Source organism: Coloeus monedula, assembly GCF_965178545.1.
Source record: "Coloeus monedula genome assembly, chromosome: 16".
NCBI lineage: Eukaryota > Metazoa > Chordata > Aves > Passeriformes > Corvidae > Coloeus > Coloeus monedula.
This window is the reverse complement of record NC_138796.1, coordinates 2021487-2038474: the sequence shown is the minus strand read 5'-3', so window position 1 is coordinate 2038474 and position 16988 is coordinate 2021487. Positions and strand designations below refer to the sequence as shown.

The 16988-nt window shown below is 39.5% G+C and overlaps 1 protein-coding gene across 1 annotated transcript in view; it reads left to right on the top strand.

Moving 5' to 3' along the window:
• The window catches only part of DNAH3 (dynein axonemal heavy chain 3), a 53759-nt gene extending 42469 nt beyond the window's left edge, over positions 1–11290 (top strand). The window contains exons 52-61 of the mRNA XM_082292456.1: positions 199–2340; positions 3322–3547; positions 3916–4160; positions 5486–5602; positions 6384–6538; positions 7291–7458; positions 8258–8400; positions 8965–9169; positions 10421–10558; positions 10741–11290. Of these exons, the coding sequence (XP_082148582.1) occupies positions 199–2340; positions 3322–3547; positions 3916–4160; positions 5486–5602; positions 6384–6538; positions 7291–7458; positions 8258–8400; positions 8965–9169; positions 10421–10558; positions 10741–11094 (3893 nt within the window). The 3' untranslated portion in view covers positions 11095–11290. The remainder of the gene's footprint in view (positions 1–198; positions 2341–3321; positions 3548–3915; positions 4161–5485; positions 5603–6383; positions 6539–7290; positions 7459–8257; positions 8401–8964; positions 9170–10420; positions 10559–10740) is intronic.
• The last annotated feature ends 5698 nt before the right edge of the window (positions 11291–16988 follow it).

The window sequence follows — 16988 nt, the reverse complement described above, 5'->3', positions numbered from 1 at the left end:
TGACATTGGTTAGTGATGCTGAAGGTCCTGTCTGAATTCCTTTAGGTAATGATTTTCCCAAACTATTTAATAGTCTTTGCATAGTAAAATTCCATTGCAATATCACTGATGTTAATTCTTCATACTATGTTTCAAAGTACTTTTTTCACTTTGAACATGCATGTATTATGCCTGATTTTAGTCTTATTTGCAATATAGGTAAAATGATTGAAGACTTCTGGGGGCCAGCTAAAAAACTTCTTTCAGATATTAAGTTCCTTGACAGATTAAAGTCATATGATAAAGATAAAATTCCTCCTGCTATAATGAAGAAGATTAGAGAGAAGTTTATGAATCATCCTGATTTTCAGCCAGAGGTTGTAAAAAATGTCTCATCTGCCTGTGAAGGCCTTTGCAAGTGGGTGCGAGCCATGGAGGTGTATGACCGTGTTCAGAAAGTGGTTGCCCCAAAGCGTGAGCGTTTGCAAGAGGCTGAAGGAATACTGGACATTCAAATGCAGAAGCTCCAAGTGAAACAAGCAGAACTTAAGGAGGTTGTTGATCGCCTTCAAGCTTTGCAAGATGAGTTTGACAAGATGAATAACCGGAAGAAAGACTTAGAAAATAATATTGAACGTTGTTCACAAAAGCTTGTGAGAGCTGAGCAGCTGATCAGTGGTCTGGGTGGAGAGAAGGAGAGGTGGACAGAAGCTGCACGGTTATTAGGAATCCAGTACATAGACCTAGTAGGGGATGTGTTGTTGTCATCAGGAACTGTGGCTTATTTGGGAGCCTTTACTGTTGATTATCGCCTAAAATGCCAAAAGCAGTGGCAGGATCTGTGCATTGAAAAGAACATACCATGCTCCAGTGATTTTAGCTTAAGTAATACATTAGGGGATCCAGTCAAAATCCGTGCATGGCAGATTGCTGGATTGCCAGTTGATTCTTTTTCCATTGACAATGGTGTAATTGTTTCTAACTCAAGAAGATGGGCTTTAATGATAGATCCTCAGAGGCAAGCTAACAAGTGGATAAAAAATATGGAGAAAACTAACAAGCTGTCAGTTATCAAATTATCTGACACACATTATGTGAGGACATTAGAAACTGCTCTTCAGCTTGGAACACCAGTCTTGCTGGAAAATATTGGTGAAGAATTAGATGCTTTCTTAGAACCCATTTTATTAAAGCAAACATTCAGACAACAAGGAGTAGAATACATGAAATTAGGGGAAAATATAATTGAATATTCAAAAGACTTCAGGTTTTACATGACAACCCACTTAAGAAATCCTCATTATTATCCTGAAGTGGCTGTGAAAGTTTGTCTACTCAATTTCATGATTACACCTTTGGGTCTTCAGGACCAGCTCCTTGGAATTGTAGCTGCAAAGGAAAAGCCTGAGCTAGAAGAAAAGAAAAACCAACTCATTATAGAAAGTGCAGCCAATAAGAAACAACTAAAAGAAATAGAAGATAAAATCCTGGAGGTCCTTTCCCACTCAGAAGGAAACATCTTAGAGGATGAAACAGCAATTAATATTTTGTCTTCTTCCAAGGAGTTATCAGCAGAAATCTCTGAAAAGCAAAAAATTGCCTCTATAACTGAGAAGGAAATAGATTCTACTCGAATGGGGTATAAGCCAGTTGCTGTTCATTCAGCTGTTGTCTTCTTCTGCATCTCTGATCTGGCAAACATTGAACCTATGTACCAGTATTCATTGATTTGGTTCATTAACTTGTATGTTCAATCTATTGCTAAAAGCAGAAAGAGTGGACGTCTACAGGAGAGAATTAAAAATATAACTGACCATTTCACAGTAAGCATCTATAATAATGTCTGTCGTTCGCTGTTTGAAAAGGACAAGCTGTTATTCTCCTTCCTTCTGACAGTAGGCATTATGAAGGGAGAAGGCCAGATAGATGATGCAGTTTGGCGTTTCCTACTGACAGGAGGTGTTGCTCTTGATAATCCTCACCCCAATCCAGCTCCAGACTGGCTGTCCAACAAATCATGGGCTGAGCTCGTACGTGCATCTTGCCTGACAAACCTCCAGGGGCTAATGGAACACGTAAGAGAGAATTCTTCCAAGTGGAAGCCAATCTATGACTCTGTCAGACCCCATGAAGAAGCCTTCCCGGATGCCTGGAGCGCGCTGACGGGGTTAGACCGCATGGTTCTTCTCAGGTGTTTGCGACCTGACAAAATTATCCCAGCAGTGCAGATCTTCATTGTGGAAAACATGGGAAGAACATTTATTGAACCACCTACATTTGATCTTGGAAGAAGTTACAGTGATTCAAATTGTTGTGCCCCTTTGATTTTTATATTATCACCAGGTGCTGATCCCATGGCAGGTGAGATTGGTATTAAAAAACCATTTTTTTTATCTGGTTAAATGTCACTGAGTCTGACTAAACGAATAGTCAGACTACAGTTAATAGTGTAGGCCCCCTCATTTGATCTTTAAAGTGTCTCTAAGGTACAATACAGCAATGAGGGAATATCAAACATTGGCATCTGCCCATATATAAACAATGACAGTAAAATTGTTAGAGGGTGGAATGAAAGTAGTGGTGATGAAATGTCTTGGTCTCTGAACAGCAATTTGGGGATCTAACAGACTGTACCATCCAGACCAGTTTATAATTTATACTTGCATTACAATTCTTTCCGTGGGTGTTGGAGGTTTGCCCCAGTCTATTGCAACCCCTCCTCCAGAAAGTTTCCTCCCTCTCAGTTACTAATTAAATGGTGTATTGGCCACACTTAAAACCACATTTGTTAAATGTCCTTTAACGTGTAACCACCCAGATTATTTTTAAATCTGGTTTTCTGCCAAAAGAACTGTAATATGGAGCCATACCGTAAGGATGTATTTCCAGAAAGTACTGATTTTGATAGCAAAGCTGGAGGTCTATTTTTAGCCAGATCTTAAGATCTGGCTAAATTTGCAGCTCAACCCCCATAAACAATTGTACCTGTGCAACAGAGAGAGCCGAGGGCTGTTGTGCAGACTGCAGCTGAACACCCAGGGGCCAAGGAGAGGACAGCCATTTAACCTGGCTGGTTTTGGGGTTGGGCTTTTTTATTAATACTTTGTACCCCTAAATTTTAGTATATGCCTCAGCGACACAGTGACTGATACAGCATATGATACTACTTCTAGGTTGTTGAGGTGGTTTTATTTGTTACTTTTTTTAATTTTTAATTTTAATATTTGTTAACATTTGTTGACTTTTCTCCCTTTAATGACATTGCAAAAATGATGACTATAACATATTCTACTTCCTAATAGAGTTTGTCTTTGTTTGCATGTATAAAACTTGCCATTCTAGGTTTGCTAAAATTTGCTGATGATGTTAGCATGGGAAGCTCAAACATTCAAACGGTTTCGCTTGGCCAGGGCCAGGGCCCAATAGCAGAAAAAACAATTTACAAGGCTATTACTGAGGGAACCTGGGTAGTGTTACAAAACTGCCATCTTGCAACCAGCTGGATGCCTGCCTTGGAAAAAATCTGTGAGGAAGTTATAGTGCCTGAGAATACCAATGATAAATTCAGGTAGGAGTTTTAGTATTTTGCACTTTTTAATGTGAGTATTTCCTGTTTGCTGAAGACACTACTAACAAGAAATTAAACTACTTTTGTAAGAATGCCTAAATATGACATTCATATCATTTATGTGCAGTGATAAAATAAAGATCCATCATTAAGAGTTCATCTTTTCTACCTGTCCAATATAATCTGCTCTGTCTGCATTTTAGAACAAATTTAGATGTTATCTTTATAGTTAAACAAGGAGTAAAACTTAGTCTTCTATAGATCAAGATGCAGGATTATAATACTGATTTTATTATTATTGTTATTACTACTACTACTGTTACTATCATGTGATTTTTTAATAATGTGCTTTGCAAACTTCTTTTTAGGTTGTGGTTAACTAGTTATCCATCAGAAAAGTTTCCTGTTAGTATCCTCCAGAATGGCATCAAAATGACAAATGAGCCTCCAAAAGGTGTTAGAGTGAACCTCCTTCGCTCCTACCTGAACGATCCCATCTCTGACCCCGTGTTCTTTCAAAGCTGCCAAAAGCCAAAAATGTGGCAAAAACTGCTTTTTGGCCTTTGCTTTTTTCATGCTGTTGTGCAGGAAAGGAGAAACTTCGGCCCACTGGGTAAGTTTTAGATTATTTTGCACTTTGTTTCAAAAAAAAAAGATTTGTGGTTTTGAAATGCATTGCTGGAGTCTTTCTGTAAAAAGGCAGTACTATTAACAGGATTGCAAGAGTGCAATCTGCATTGCACAGAGCATCATAAAGTTTAAAAGCTGTTATTTGCAGGGATTCTTATTTAGCCAAAGCTGCTTTTGAAACTTCTAAAAGTACTACCCCAGGGAAGACTAGAAAGTACCAGTTTTCCAAATAAATATATTATACAGAACTAACATGAAATGATAGCTTACTAAATTATTAACTTACTACTGTAGTTCTTTCTAACAATGAAATTCAGATCTGTTTTAAATTTTTGTGATTAAAAATGTGCCTTCTTCTATTCTGCTTTTGTTATTTATGTGCATACTTTGTTTTATCAAACCTAGTGCATGTATTTACTTGATGTGAAGCAAATCTGTGTAGCTGCAGTGTGGTGTTTATAACAGCAATGAAAAGATATGTCATTCATAAGATTTGTGCTTCAGCTTTTTCTGTAATCTTCAAATACGTAGAAAACTAGATAGAATTTCTAACATACAGAAATGTATGGACTTAGAGATTCCATTTTTATAACTGTTTAAAGTTTATGCTCTGCACGGGTGTACATGAAGTCCTCAGTCTTCCATTCCAGCTGAGTTCGCCTTCCTCATAACTGGTTGCTGTTAGGAAATGTTGTATTTTGACTGAAAACCACTGTCATTATTTTAGTAGGCAGCTGTTTAAATAAGCACTAAACTTCCAGTATGAAGACACTCGTTTATTGCTTTAGAGTAAAAACTGAATCTTCTAGAGGCCATTTTCTATAGCAACATCTACTGCTGATGTGACCAGCTATCCTGGTGAAGAAGGATAGTTGCATCACTAGCTCTATTTTTGGTTTGCATTAGGGATATAGGTTTTCTGAAGGATTCTTTTATCAGGAATATGTTCCTGTTTGTTTGCTTGCTTGTTATATTGTACTGTTATTTTGAATGTCATCTGCAAACAGTATTAATAGATGGGCAGATGAAAAATTGAAATCAATAAGTGAATTAAAACTCCTGTTCTCATTGTGTCCAGATAGCAACAGATTAGCTTAAAATATCAAGCAGGTAAAATATAATTTTCAGGAAATTTTGATGCCAAAATGCCTATGCTTAATAAACAGCCTGGTGTATTCCAGGCTGCTTCTAGACTATCTGGCAGTTGTACCTTCAGCTCTGTAGGAGCAGTGCAGTACCAATCATTTCCTGAGCCCAGCTGTCAGTGCAGTGCACCATTTCCCTGTGTATCTCTTCTGAATTGAACAGGTTGGAATATTCCATACGAATTCAACGAGTCTGACCTCAGAATCAGCATGCAACAGATCCAGATGTTTCTGAATGAATATGAAGAGATCCCATTTGAAGCTCTGACATACCTAACAGGTACAGGCATTACATCCTCTCACGTGTTTGTTGACTTTGCTGGGCACTTTTGGCTGACACGCTGATAAACTGGTGACTTCTCAACAAACGGAGTGGATTCCACACAGGTTTGTTTTACTGGCCTGCCACATACAATGTGGTTGTCACTGGATGGATATTGGAGTTGGACTGTGATTGGAATTGGATCCCAAACCCTCAGCTGTCATTGTTGTTTTGACTTGCATATGGCTACAATTACTAATGGTCCAGCAAACCTCCTGGTCTTTGCTTCATACACACCAAATAAAACCATCCATGGCCTCTGTTCCACCTTCACTGGTCAATGTGAGCCTGACACAGGAAGCTTTGGTGCTTCACCAGAGGGTGTGATCATACTCAGGGGTTTAGAGCAGGAGGTGTTGACATGTGTAAATAACTCAGTTGCTGTGGCTATTCTGTTCTCTTTCTCCACGGAGATAAGCTGCCTTTTGGCACCTCCTTGTCAGCCTTGTCATTCTTGATTTCTGTTAATATTATGATTAGCTTTATGAAAAAGAATTTTGGGACATGAGTAGCAGTTTCTCAGACCAACTCATAGTGTTCCTTAAACCTCTCATCATCAAGACACATAAATTTGGCCCATAGATGTCCAAGTGTCTAATTTCCATTGAATCAATTCAAGTATAAGACCTAAAAACTTTGGAAGATCTGGAGCTTTGGAGCTTCAGCTTACTAGAGTTTCACATTATTGCAAGATAATTCTAATTTGATCATTAAACTGGTTTTCTTTGTCCTTTTCCAGGGGAGTGTAACTATGGAGGTAGAGTGACAGATGATAAAGACAGGCGTCTCCTCCTGTCCCTGCTTTCTATAGTCTATAACAAGGATATAGAGCAGGAGAAGTACATGCTGTCAGCTGGAGGTGACTACTACATCCCACCACATGGCCCATATGAGGTGAGAAGACAACAAGTGTAAATTCTCTCTGAGTTACTGGGGAGGAGCTTACCTACACTGTGCTTGGATAATGCTGAATACACCAAATAGAAAATAAACCCCATAAGATCATAAAGCCCTGGAATGTATCTTATGTATGAAATAGGAGTCTGGTCATACCCCAATGGGGATGTAGAGATCATCCAACACTCTGGCATTTGTTGATGCAAAGAGCCTGTGCAGGTTTCCAATACAGTTCTAGAAAGCCAATAGGAGTCAGGCTTCAGAAATTTACAGGGTACTTGTGCACTTTCTTGCCACCAGTCTGACCTTGAAAGCAGCAGTCAGGAGGAAGAGGTGGAATGGCAGGTGTATACTCAGTTTCCATCCTCTTTTTCCCTTCTAACAGCTTCATAGAGATAATGAATGTGCTCAAATCCCACCTATTTGTGTAGCCCACAGTTGTAGGGATGACACATCCAGCATCCTACCCCCTTCTGTGACTCCTACCAGCACTCCTTGGATATTTCTAATGTACTTTCCTTTCTCTTGCCACTTACATGAGGGTGGTAATAACAACTCCCCCATGAGTTTTTGAATCACTCAGAACTTTTATATTTATCTCTGTGGAGAGTCAGTCAATTCCTGGATGTGTTTAACAGGAAACGACCATCTTTAATTATAAATGGGAAGGTTCTGTCCCAGTTGGGTTTACTGATGGTTTATGAATATCACATTGCATGATGTCTGGTATCTGAATGTTTGTTTTACAGTCTTATGTTGAATACATACGAAGTTTGCCAATTACAACACACCCTGAAGTGTTTGGACTTCATGAAAATGCAGATATCACCAAGGATAACCAGGAGACCAACCAGCTGTTCCATGCAGTGCTCCTGACTTTGCCTAGAGAAGCAGGGGGAGCTGGCAAGTCCCCTCAGGTAACTGGGGAAGAAAGATCAACTTGCACTCTGGAAAGGTGCCCTTTCCTGTCATGTCCTAGGTCTCAGAGTAACCCAACACCTCTCATCTCATGACTGTAGCATTGGGAGCAGATGTGAATGTCCTTAGAGAGAAGCAGATGGATTTGGCATAGCACCTTTAGGGATGGAAGATACCTCCATGACTTTGCATTCAAACAGATTAATACCATGTGTCCTGGCAGCTGAGGTTACTCAGGCCAAATCCATGCCTCTTTGAGATACAGATAAATAACCTTTCAAGCCTCTCAGATTTGACATCCTGTATTTTATATACAAGTGGATTCTTGAACAGTGAAATTGATGGAGCCTCATTTCCTGCAGGGTTGTCTAGTGATCATATTTTCTGATGTCTAATATACTGCAATTAGAGCTTCTCTTGGGGCTGTGGTATTCATGGGGTCTTCCCATTATTTTGCTCATGCTGCATGCTTTGTCTTTTCCTTCACTGTGGCAGTAATAGGATTATGCTTGTCTGCTCTCCTGCCTATTTCCTTAGAATTCGCCTAAAACCTTGTTGCAAATTAAAAATTATTATTTAGCAAATTTAAAATTATTGAGAAGGAAGGAGTAAGCAAGCACATGCAGACAGGATGATGCCCAAAGCAAGTAAGAGCACTATATCTTTAGGAAAATGGACTAAAATACCTATGTGGTTATACAGAAAAAATATAAAATCTATAGTGTTTTGTGGAATTTATTCAATAAAAATAGGGGGGGAAAGGAATATTTGTTATTCACTGCAAACTTATGCCTTCAGGAAGTTGTTGAAGATTTGGCACAGGACATCCTGTCCAAACTACCAAGTAGCTTTGATATGGAAGAAGTGATGAAGGCGTACCCAGTACTTTATGAAGAGTCCATGAATACAGTTCTTAGGCAAGAACTGATTCGATTTAACAGGTATGGCTCAGTGTTTTGTGTAGCACTTCTTAAACTGAAATATGCTGTGTCCATTGCTGCTAGTTGCTCACAAGCCTTAACCAAGCCTTTCACAATACATTTTTCTTAACATGTTAGATTCTGCTTTGGATGAATCTTTTAAAAATACTTGAAAGCTGCAGGTGAGTACCTGAATATAGCAATGGTATTCTTGGAGTATGAACTTAAATCAGGTTTGAGTTTGTTGTGTTGAGGGAGAGCAGCCTGCTTTAGCCTTTGTAAGTGATACCCAGGCCCCAAAATTCACAGCACACTGTGACAATGAGTGCTGCAAGCTTTAAAGCTCTCATCACTTGATTTCCCTTGTCTAGAGTGAAAGTTTTCATTGTCTTTTCTCTGTGTGTCTGTTTTTAATCTGTTTGCTTTTCTAAAGTTAAGTAAGAGTTTTGATAACCACAAATTTGATGAGGAATTTCTGACAGGACATTTACCACCGTTTATCAACCCTTCATTCAAGTTGGACTGAGGGGTATTTAGCCAGGTAGTAAGAAGTAAATAATGACAATTCCTTTCTTTTCTCTGAAGGCTTACTGAAGTTGTTCGGAGCAGCCTCATTAATATAGGCAAAGCCATTAAAGGCCAAGTGTTGATGTCTTCTGAGCTTGAAGATGTTTTCAACAGCATGCTAATGGGAAAAGTGCCATCAATGTGGGCTTCCAAATCCTATCCATCACTGAAGCCTCTTGGAAGTTACGTGTCTGATCTCCTCTGTCGTTTGGAGTTCTTCCAGGTCTGCTAAACTGAGACTGAGGGGTCTGGGTAGTTGCAGTTGAAAGCTGGATGGGGAGAGTGTGTGTCAGTGCTGTCCTTGCTCAGCAGTCCCTGGGTAGCTCCAGACTGTGAGCTGCTCACACACACTCACGGCCAAATACCCTCTGCATTAGCAGCACTGCAGTTCGCTGGGCAATTGCTCAGCAGGGTGAGCTGGGAGGATGATCCCTTGGTGCTAATCCAGTGCTGCTTTTGGTAGTTTCCATCTTTCTATTTCTATAAGATTCATTTTAGTTCGAATTGGTGTCTTAATGGCTTCCTTGCTGAAAGGACACCGAGCTGGGTGTGAGAACGCTTTAGAACCAGTGTGTAACAGGAGCTATGAAATTTTATATACGTGTAAATATCTTTCAAGTTTCATAGAATGTCACACCACTTCCACACACTTTTTTGAACAGACTATTTTAATTTTTAACTCACCATTCCATTATTTTCTCTGCACTCTTAGCACTCTCAAAACTACATAAAATTTTGGGTATACCTTAAATAGTGAGGTACTGAGATGCAGTGAAACCCCATACAAGTCAGGAGAGGAGAAAGCTAGGAAGAAGTGTCTGAGAGATTTGTATAAATGGCACTTTCCTGTTTGCTGGATCAGAGCATTGTAGGGGCTTCTTTTGACTCCAAATAACTTCCAATAGTGTGAGGACATTCTGCCCTTGTTTTGCTTTTTCCTACTGCATTGTGTGGACAAGGCCCAAGATCTCCCTGTCTGGCATCTTTGTACAGGAATGATTTCCTCTGCTAGGATCTGGTATGTAGGCTGTAGTGAGTACCCTCACAGTGATCAGTGAAGAGACATTGATCAGGAAAGAATGTAAAAGAATTTGGCCTTTTTGCATGTTAGGAGATTGGTGGAGATTATTTTGATAAAAGTGTCCAAATTCAATCACTTTTCTGTTTTTGGGGGCCACTATCTAGACTTAACAAAACACATGCTACTTTCTGAAATTTTTCTCAGTAGCACTGAGTTCTGGTTGTTTCAGAATGAGTGATTATTTTGGTTGTTATCCTAAAGAACTGACTTCTGTGATTTGTTGTCTCAGAAAAACAGAATTGATGGACGGAGGCAGAGGGTCCCATCAAGGCTTAGATCTCGTTGTGCTGTTTGAGGGTATCTGAAAAGACATCCCTTTTCTGGTGAATTGGCACAGTGAAGCCACAAATATGTTGGGGTTTTTTTACATTTGTTTTCTCTCTCCCTATTCAGGATTGGGTTGACAATGGGCCACCTACAGTCTTTTGGCTCTCAGGATTCTTCTTCACTCAGTCTTTCTTGACCGGTGTTTTACAAAACTTTGCCAGAAAATACACCATCCCAATCGACCACATTGGATTTGAATTTGAGGTAAGAAAAATGCAGAAGAATATTGCTTTTCTTGAACAGCTTGAAACGTATCCTGGGGCAGCAAGAAATAGAGTTTTCAGATGAAAAGGTATTTTGTTTAAAGGAGCAATTTCAGACTGTCACTTATAGGGTTTAGTATACTCAGATAAAAATAAAATCAAGCAATGGTTTAATCATTCTAGGTGATGAAACAGGAGCACACAATGGAGAAAATGCCAGAAGATGGGGCTTACGTGAGAGGCCTTTTTTTGGAAGGTGCACGATGGGATAGAGAATCCTGGGTAATTGGAGAATCACTGCCAAAAATCCTTTATGATCCTTTGCCCATAATTTGGCTGAAACCTGGAGAAAGTTCCAAGTTTCTTCATCTGAACATCTATTCATGCCCTGTATACAAGACAAGTGAAAGAAGAGGTGTCTTATCCACCACTGGGCACTCAACCAACTATGTTCTGTCGATTGAACTCCCTTCAGACAAGCCCCAGAAGCACTGGATAAATCGAGGTGTGGCAGCCTTGTGCCAGCTGGACGACTGAGGGGGTGCAGTATTGATTCTGTAAAGATCTGCTTTACTCCTCAATGGCTGCATGGTTGTTTGTTTTTGGTTTTGTGGCGTTTCTTTTTTTTTTTTTTTTTGATGAAATTGGGCTTAAACAGTTTTGATGCTGATTTTAATGGGAATCCACTTCCCATCTGTTGCAAAAAGATTGTGGATTTGCCTACCACTTCTGTGTCCCCGGAGTATGTAGGACAAGGAGGGAGGAGATGAGAATATTCTGTTGTCAACATATGAACCCAACCCTTCAATCCCCCAGTAGAATGAACTACCAAAGCTGTATTATAAACTGTAATCATTCCTGAATGATGTCTCTCAGAGTTTCCACAGAAGACTTCTGGACAGCACATGCATTGGGAGCCTGCCATTTCTCAGAACAGTATGCTTGTGCCATAATTTTGTAACTTTTTTGTTTCCAATATTAGTCACCTACCTATTCAAGGTACCCAATACATGGAGCTGTTTTCTTTCTCCCAGTCTCACTTTACTTCCTGCCAGCAGCCCAGCCCCACACAGCCACTCACTCACCCCCTCCACTACCTCATGGGGTGAGATAAAGAGAGTTTAATAGGGAAAGCAAAAGCCATGCACACAAACAAAACAAAACAATTCCCTGCTTCCCATGGGCGGGCAGGTGTTCAGGCATTCCCAGGAGACCAGGGGCACATCACATATAATGGTGACTTGGGAAGACAAATGCCATCACTCCAAATGTCCCCCTCTTCCTTCTTTCCTCCACTTTACATACTGATCATGATGTCACATGGTCTGCAATGTCCCTTTGCTCATTTGGGGTCCTGGCTGTGTCTCCTCTCAACCTCCCAGACATCCCCAACTTCCTTCCCAGCCTGGCAGTATGAAAAGCAGGAAAGGCCTTGGCTCTGTGCAATCCCTGCTCAGCAATAACAAAAACATCTCTATATTATCAACCCCTGTGCTCAGCACAATCCAAAACACAGCCCCATACCAGCCCCTGTGAGGAAAACTGACTCTACCCCAACCAAACCCAGTACACTTCCTCATCTTGCTCTCCTGCTTGTTGGACTAATAACTGCCTGAAATTTCATACTTGTTTAAGCTCTTTCATCAGAGAAGCTCAAAGTAGCTTGCAAACATTAATTAAAAATAAAATAGCCTGAACATCTTCAAAGAGCTGTGCAGTCATTAACTAATCCCCACAGCATGCCAAGAAGGTACTAAAGATGCATCATTAGACTTGTTGTGTACACAGTACAAGAGAAGCACAAAGATCAAGGCAAACTTTTAAAAAAACATGCACTACGCAGACATCCACTAATTTGGGGTCTTGTATTTTTTTTCATTGCCCAAATTGCAGAATTTTAATGACTTGCTGGAGGCCTCATGAAGTCAGAGATTCAAGCCATCATTTGGCAATTCCCAGTATCCTGCTACAAGCATTAAGGGATGCTGCTACAACTCCTTGAAGGACACGGTTCTTGTCACAGGAATTGGTCTGTTGTGTTGTGATTAGGTGAAAACAGTGTTCATTATTGTTTATTAACCACTGCTTTGTTTTATGCAGATATTCATAAAATAGTAACTGTTAAGAATGGTACTGCAAGGTAAGGCAGAAGTGTTGGGGGTGTGTTGTGCAGTGCTGCTCTGCAGGAAGATGCACAGGGAAACAGCAGCTTCATGTACCACACCTGATACCTCACTGACAGTCCAGCATGCAGGCATTTGGTGCATCACTGGTATGTGGTGAGTAGAGCCAAGATGTCAGGCCAGGACATCTAACGGATGTTTGTTTTAATAAAAGGGATAGGGATGTGCAGGTGTTTCAAATTACTGAGAGGAAGAAACTACTCTTAACAAATTAGACTAAATGATATTTGGCACCTAAACCAAAATAAAACTTGTTTATGAATGTTACAGCACACTCATCCAAACAGACAACAGTTTTTAAGAAGAGAATCATGTTTCAGTAGATCTATAAATTAATTAATTAAGATTGGTCCTTGAAAAAATTATTTTTAGACTTCATAAGAGAGATATTTTGTACTTTTCATATAATTAAAATTAACAGAAATTTACTATACATTTAAAAAAACATTGTGGTGATTACTATATTTTTGAACGTCTGCATCTAATTGTTGTAATTGCATCAACAATTCAGATCACTCATTAGGTCACTGTGGCATCAGAGATAACAAACCAGTCATGATCCTCCTTGTATGGAAGCTCTGTGTGCAGGCAAAGGGGCAGGGCCTGGCTGTGAAACCCTTCCCTATGGACTGACCAGCTCAGTCGCTGCTCTCAGGAGGATCCTTCTGTTCAGATGTAGCTTCTGCATCAAGGCACTGGTGCCACCTCACCTGCTCAAAAGGGAGGCTGGGCCAACAACACTTAAAACACTAAAATGAAGGTTTGTCAATCCTCTTACAGATAATGCTAGTCTTAAAAACAGTCTTCTAAATTAAACCATTTAAAAGAAGTCAGATTCACTACCTAAATTGTGTTTTATGGAGATCAATTGCTTTAAAACTCTTGGAAATCTGTGTAATAGTTTGCCATATGGATTGCTTGTTAACACCTTTTTGTGAACCAACAGTAATTGACAGTTTATTGAATGACACAGTTGTGATTCTTGTGAATGAATAGACAGTGACTTTGCTACGATACACGTGCAATTTGTTACTGTGTTGATTTCTTAAGTGCTTCCTGTGTGTTGATGTTTAGATTTGATATGAAGGCATCTCTTGGAATGTAATTGAAGATGTATTTTAAACTTTTGTAGTCATGATAACAATATATATAGATAAGAGAGGAGTCTGTGAAAGAGGGTTTGTGCATCCCCTTCACCAGGCATCAGGCATGGCTGAGTTGCTTTAGCTGATGATTACTGCAGTACATGATTTCCTAGGCTGCCCTCCCTAGTACAGAAAAAGTAATGGCATTTACTGTCAAGGGATATGTGTCTTAGAGATATTTTTCTGCGGTTCTTTGAAATGAGCTTCCCAGCCTTATTTCCTGAGCATTGTGTAGACCTTCCTGGAGAATGATAAAGTAGCTAAACATTAGAATTCACAATCTTTCTTGGCTGAGATGCATTTTAAAAAAAGAAAAAGGCAACTCAGCTGCTAGTTGGACATGATAGGAATGTGAAAAATTTTTGGACAAACTAAGTACCTTGTAATAGTAGTATTAGAGCCCTTGGATTTACAGGTTTAGAATTTTCATTTCTTAATTAGAAGCACTCATTAAATAAGCCACAAAACCCACCTGCAATTACTGCAAATTGTAGATTTACAGCCTTGCTAATAACTCAAGGCAGATGGAAAAAAGTGCATCATGGAGCAAGAGGTATTTTTCCCTTAGCAGAGACAGATTTCCAGCAAGGGGTGCTGTAAGACAGATGGGGTTTGTACATTTTCTTAGGAGACTGAAACCTTCCTCATAACTGTACAAAAATTCATTTCAGAAAGTATTACCCCTGTGGATTTTAACACTGTTGGGCTGTTAAAGGGAAAATTACATGGTGAAAAAGCAGAAGACGATACAAAGACCCCAAATTCTTGTAATTATAGCTAGAATATTTTGCCTAATAGGATTAGAGTTATTAGTGAAAGTTGCAGGATCTCTGCTTTAATTAGCATTATTGAAAATGAATGTATAGGTATAATCAAATAAGTGACCTGTCTGTGGATAAAAGATGGATGTTACTGGTCCCATTTCTGATGGATACATAGTAGGGCCCAGGACAGTGAGGTCCAGCTTGCCTTATTTTCTCCACATTTAAAAGGTATTACAAGAAGCAACTTGTGTTAGTAGGAAGATGGATCAGATAACCTAATCTATCTTAACCTGTTTCAGTGCTGTGATGCTGCCCTGGGAACCAACTGGGGTGCTGCTGCAGCAAAATGAGCATCTCCTCACCCCCAGCCAATGTCAAGGGGTACATTCAGTAAGCAGGTGCCACGTCCATCTTAAAAGGTTGTGTGCTTGCTAATGTTAGTCCTAAGTGCATAGCTTCATAAATTATAACCTTAGTAATGTTGGATTTAGGGACAGAACTTCCAGAAAGGAGGTGTTATTTAGGTATTCAAGGCCAGATACTGTGTCAACAAACTATTACTGCCTTGCCTACCAGTTAGCTTGCAGAAGAGTTCAAGCAACTGACTCAGGACTTTTATTTCTGAAGAATATAATGTCATCATTTTCTTCTAAATTATTCTAAAGCATCTCCTGACGAGGGTGATAAATTGGAAAATGACAGCATTTACTGGAAGGGGAGTAAGAGAAGGTTCAGCAAGTACAGGACAGAGAGTACACTGGTTGAATCCAGTCCATTACAAATTCTGCAGAAGGCAGAGGCATTTTAGGACAACCTGTTTTTGCAAGTAAAATTTATGGGTAGGAATGACATATTGTGCAATCATTGGGATACTTCTTGACAGGAGTTATATGGGCCTTGGCATCTAATACAAGAGTACCAGTTGAGATGTCTGCCTACCTGCTGGACTGAGTTGCAGATGAATTTTTTTAATGAAACTCCCTCAAAATGGTAGTTTGCCAGTTTGACCTCCAAAAACAAAGGATTCTAGTTAAGGCAGATTCTCCTTTCCATAGCAACTTTAACTTAAGCTGTGAAAGAAAGGTTTTGCTCTCCAGACTTGAAAAAAGAGCTGATCTAATCCTTTCTTTAGCTGAACAGCCTGAAGTTTTAAGAAATTTCAGTCTGCCTTCTGGTGATGAAGAGTAAAGATAATGAAGCACCAGTTAATAATTTTTCAAACACTTACTCTGAAGAATTATTAGGCTGTGTAGCATTTTAAGGCATCTCAAATAATTTGATGCTGTTACTTGCTGGTTTCTCAGTTAAGCAACTGGATACTCATTTGAGTTACTTGAGAGTACTTGAACCTTTTTAAAGTTGCTTCTTTGCATTTTCCTTCAGATGTAAACTGAAACTTCTGTTGTTATTTCAGTTTGGTATAAATCTTCTGTAATTTTAGGGCTGTTCTTTTGAAATAATCTATGTATATGCTTAGGAAAGAGTTGTGCCTATAACACAGACAGTAAATTTAGATTGCTCATTTCCATGGCTGTTTATTCACCTGATGTGTCAGAGCATCAGTACCTTCATTAGTCACATGCACTTTAGCAATTCAAAAAACTCAAATGCTAGTTTAATGACAAACAGTGAGCTTAAGCTTCCATTCAAACCCCTTGGCTCTGCACGTTTTGGTTGGGCTCAGCTGACGCATCCTTACACTGGTGTATCAGGATTAGGGTAGGGAAGCCTGTATTTAGACTTTTGTCTCTGAAGAATTAAGCAGTGTGTGCAATCATGTTAATATTTTCTTTCACTTTTTTTTATGTAATCCCCCTTTTCCTAGGCTAAAGGAGTTCTGGTTTGTGTCTTCCTGGCAGCAGTAAATTTGCAAAGCTCCCACTGACAGAACAATGGCATTTTACTGGTTACTTCCCACATGAGGCATTCCCAGGAAATAATTATATGGGAATAGAGACCTTTGTGGACCGGAGCCATAAATGGTAGTGAGAAACTGGGCCAGCCAGTACCTGTCATACTGATTCACTCTTCTTATTTTCTTGTACTTTCTCATCTGCTTGTACTTTTTTCACTCTTATAAGTGCATTCCAGGGGGAGGGACTGTCAGTCTGTTCTGCACAGGAATAGTTCTAACTTACTTTTCAAGTAGACAAGAATTATTTATTTGTCATTGTTTATTAGAGCTTGGAGAGTTTTAAATGAGTTGGTGAGCTCAGAAATGAGATTTCATTGATTTCTCCCACTTTAAAAGGAAATACACAAATGCCTGTTTCAAATTTGCTTTCTTTTGCCACTATTATTGTCAGGCTGGAATAGGTTGTCCTTAAAGTGCTGAGGAC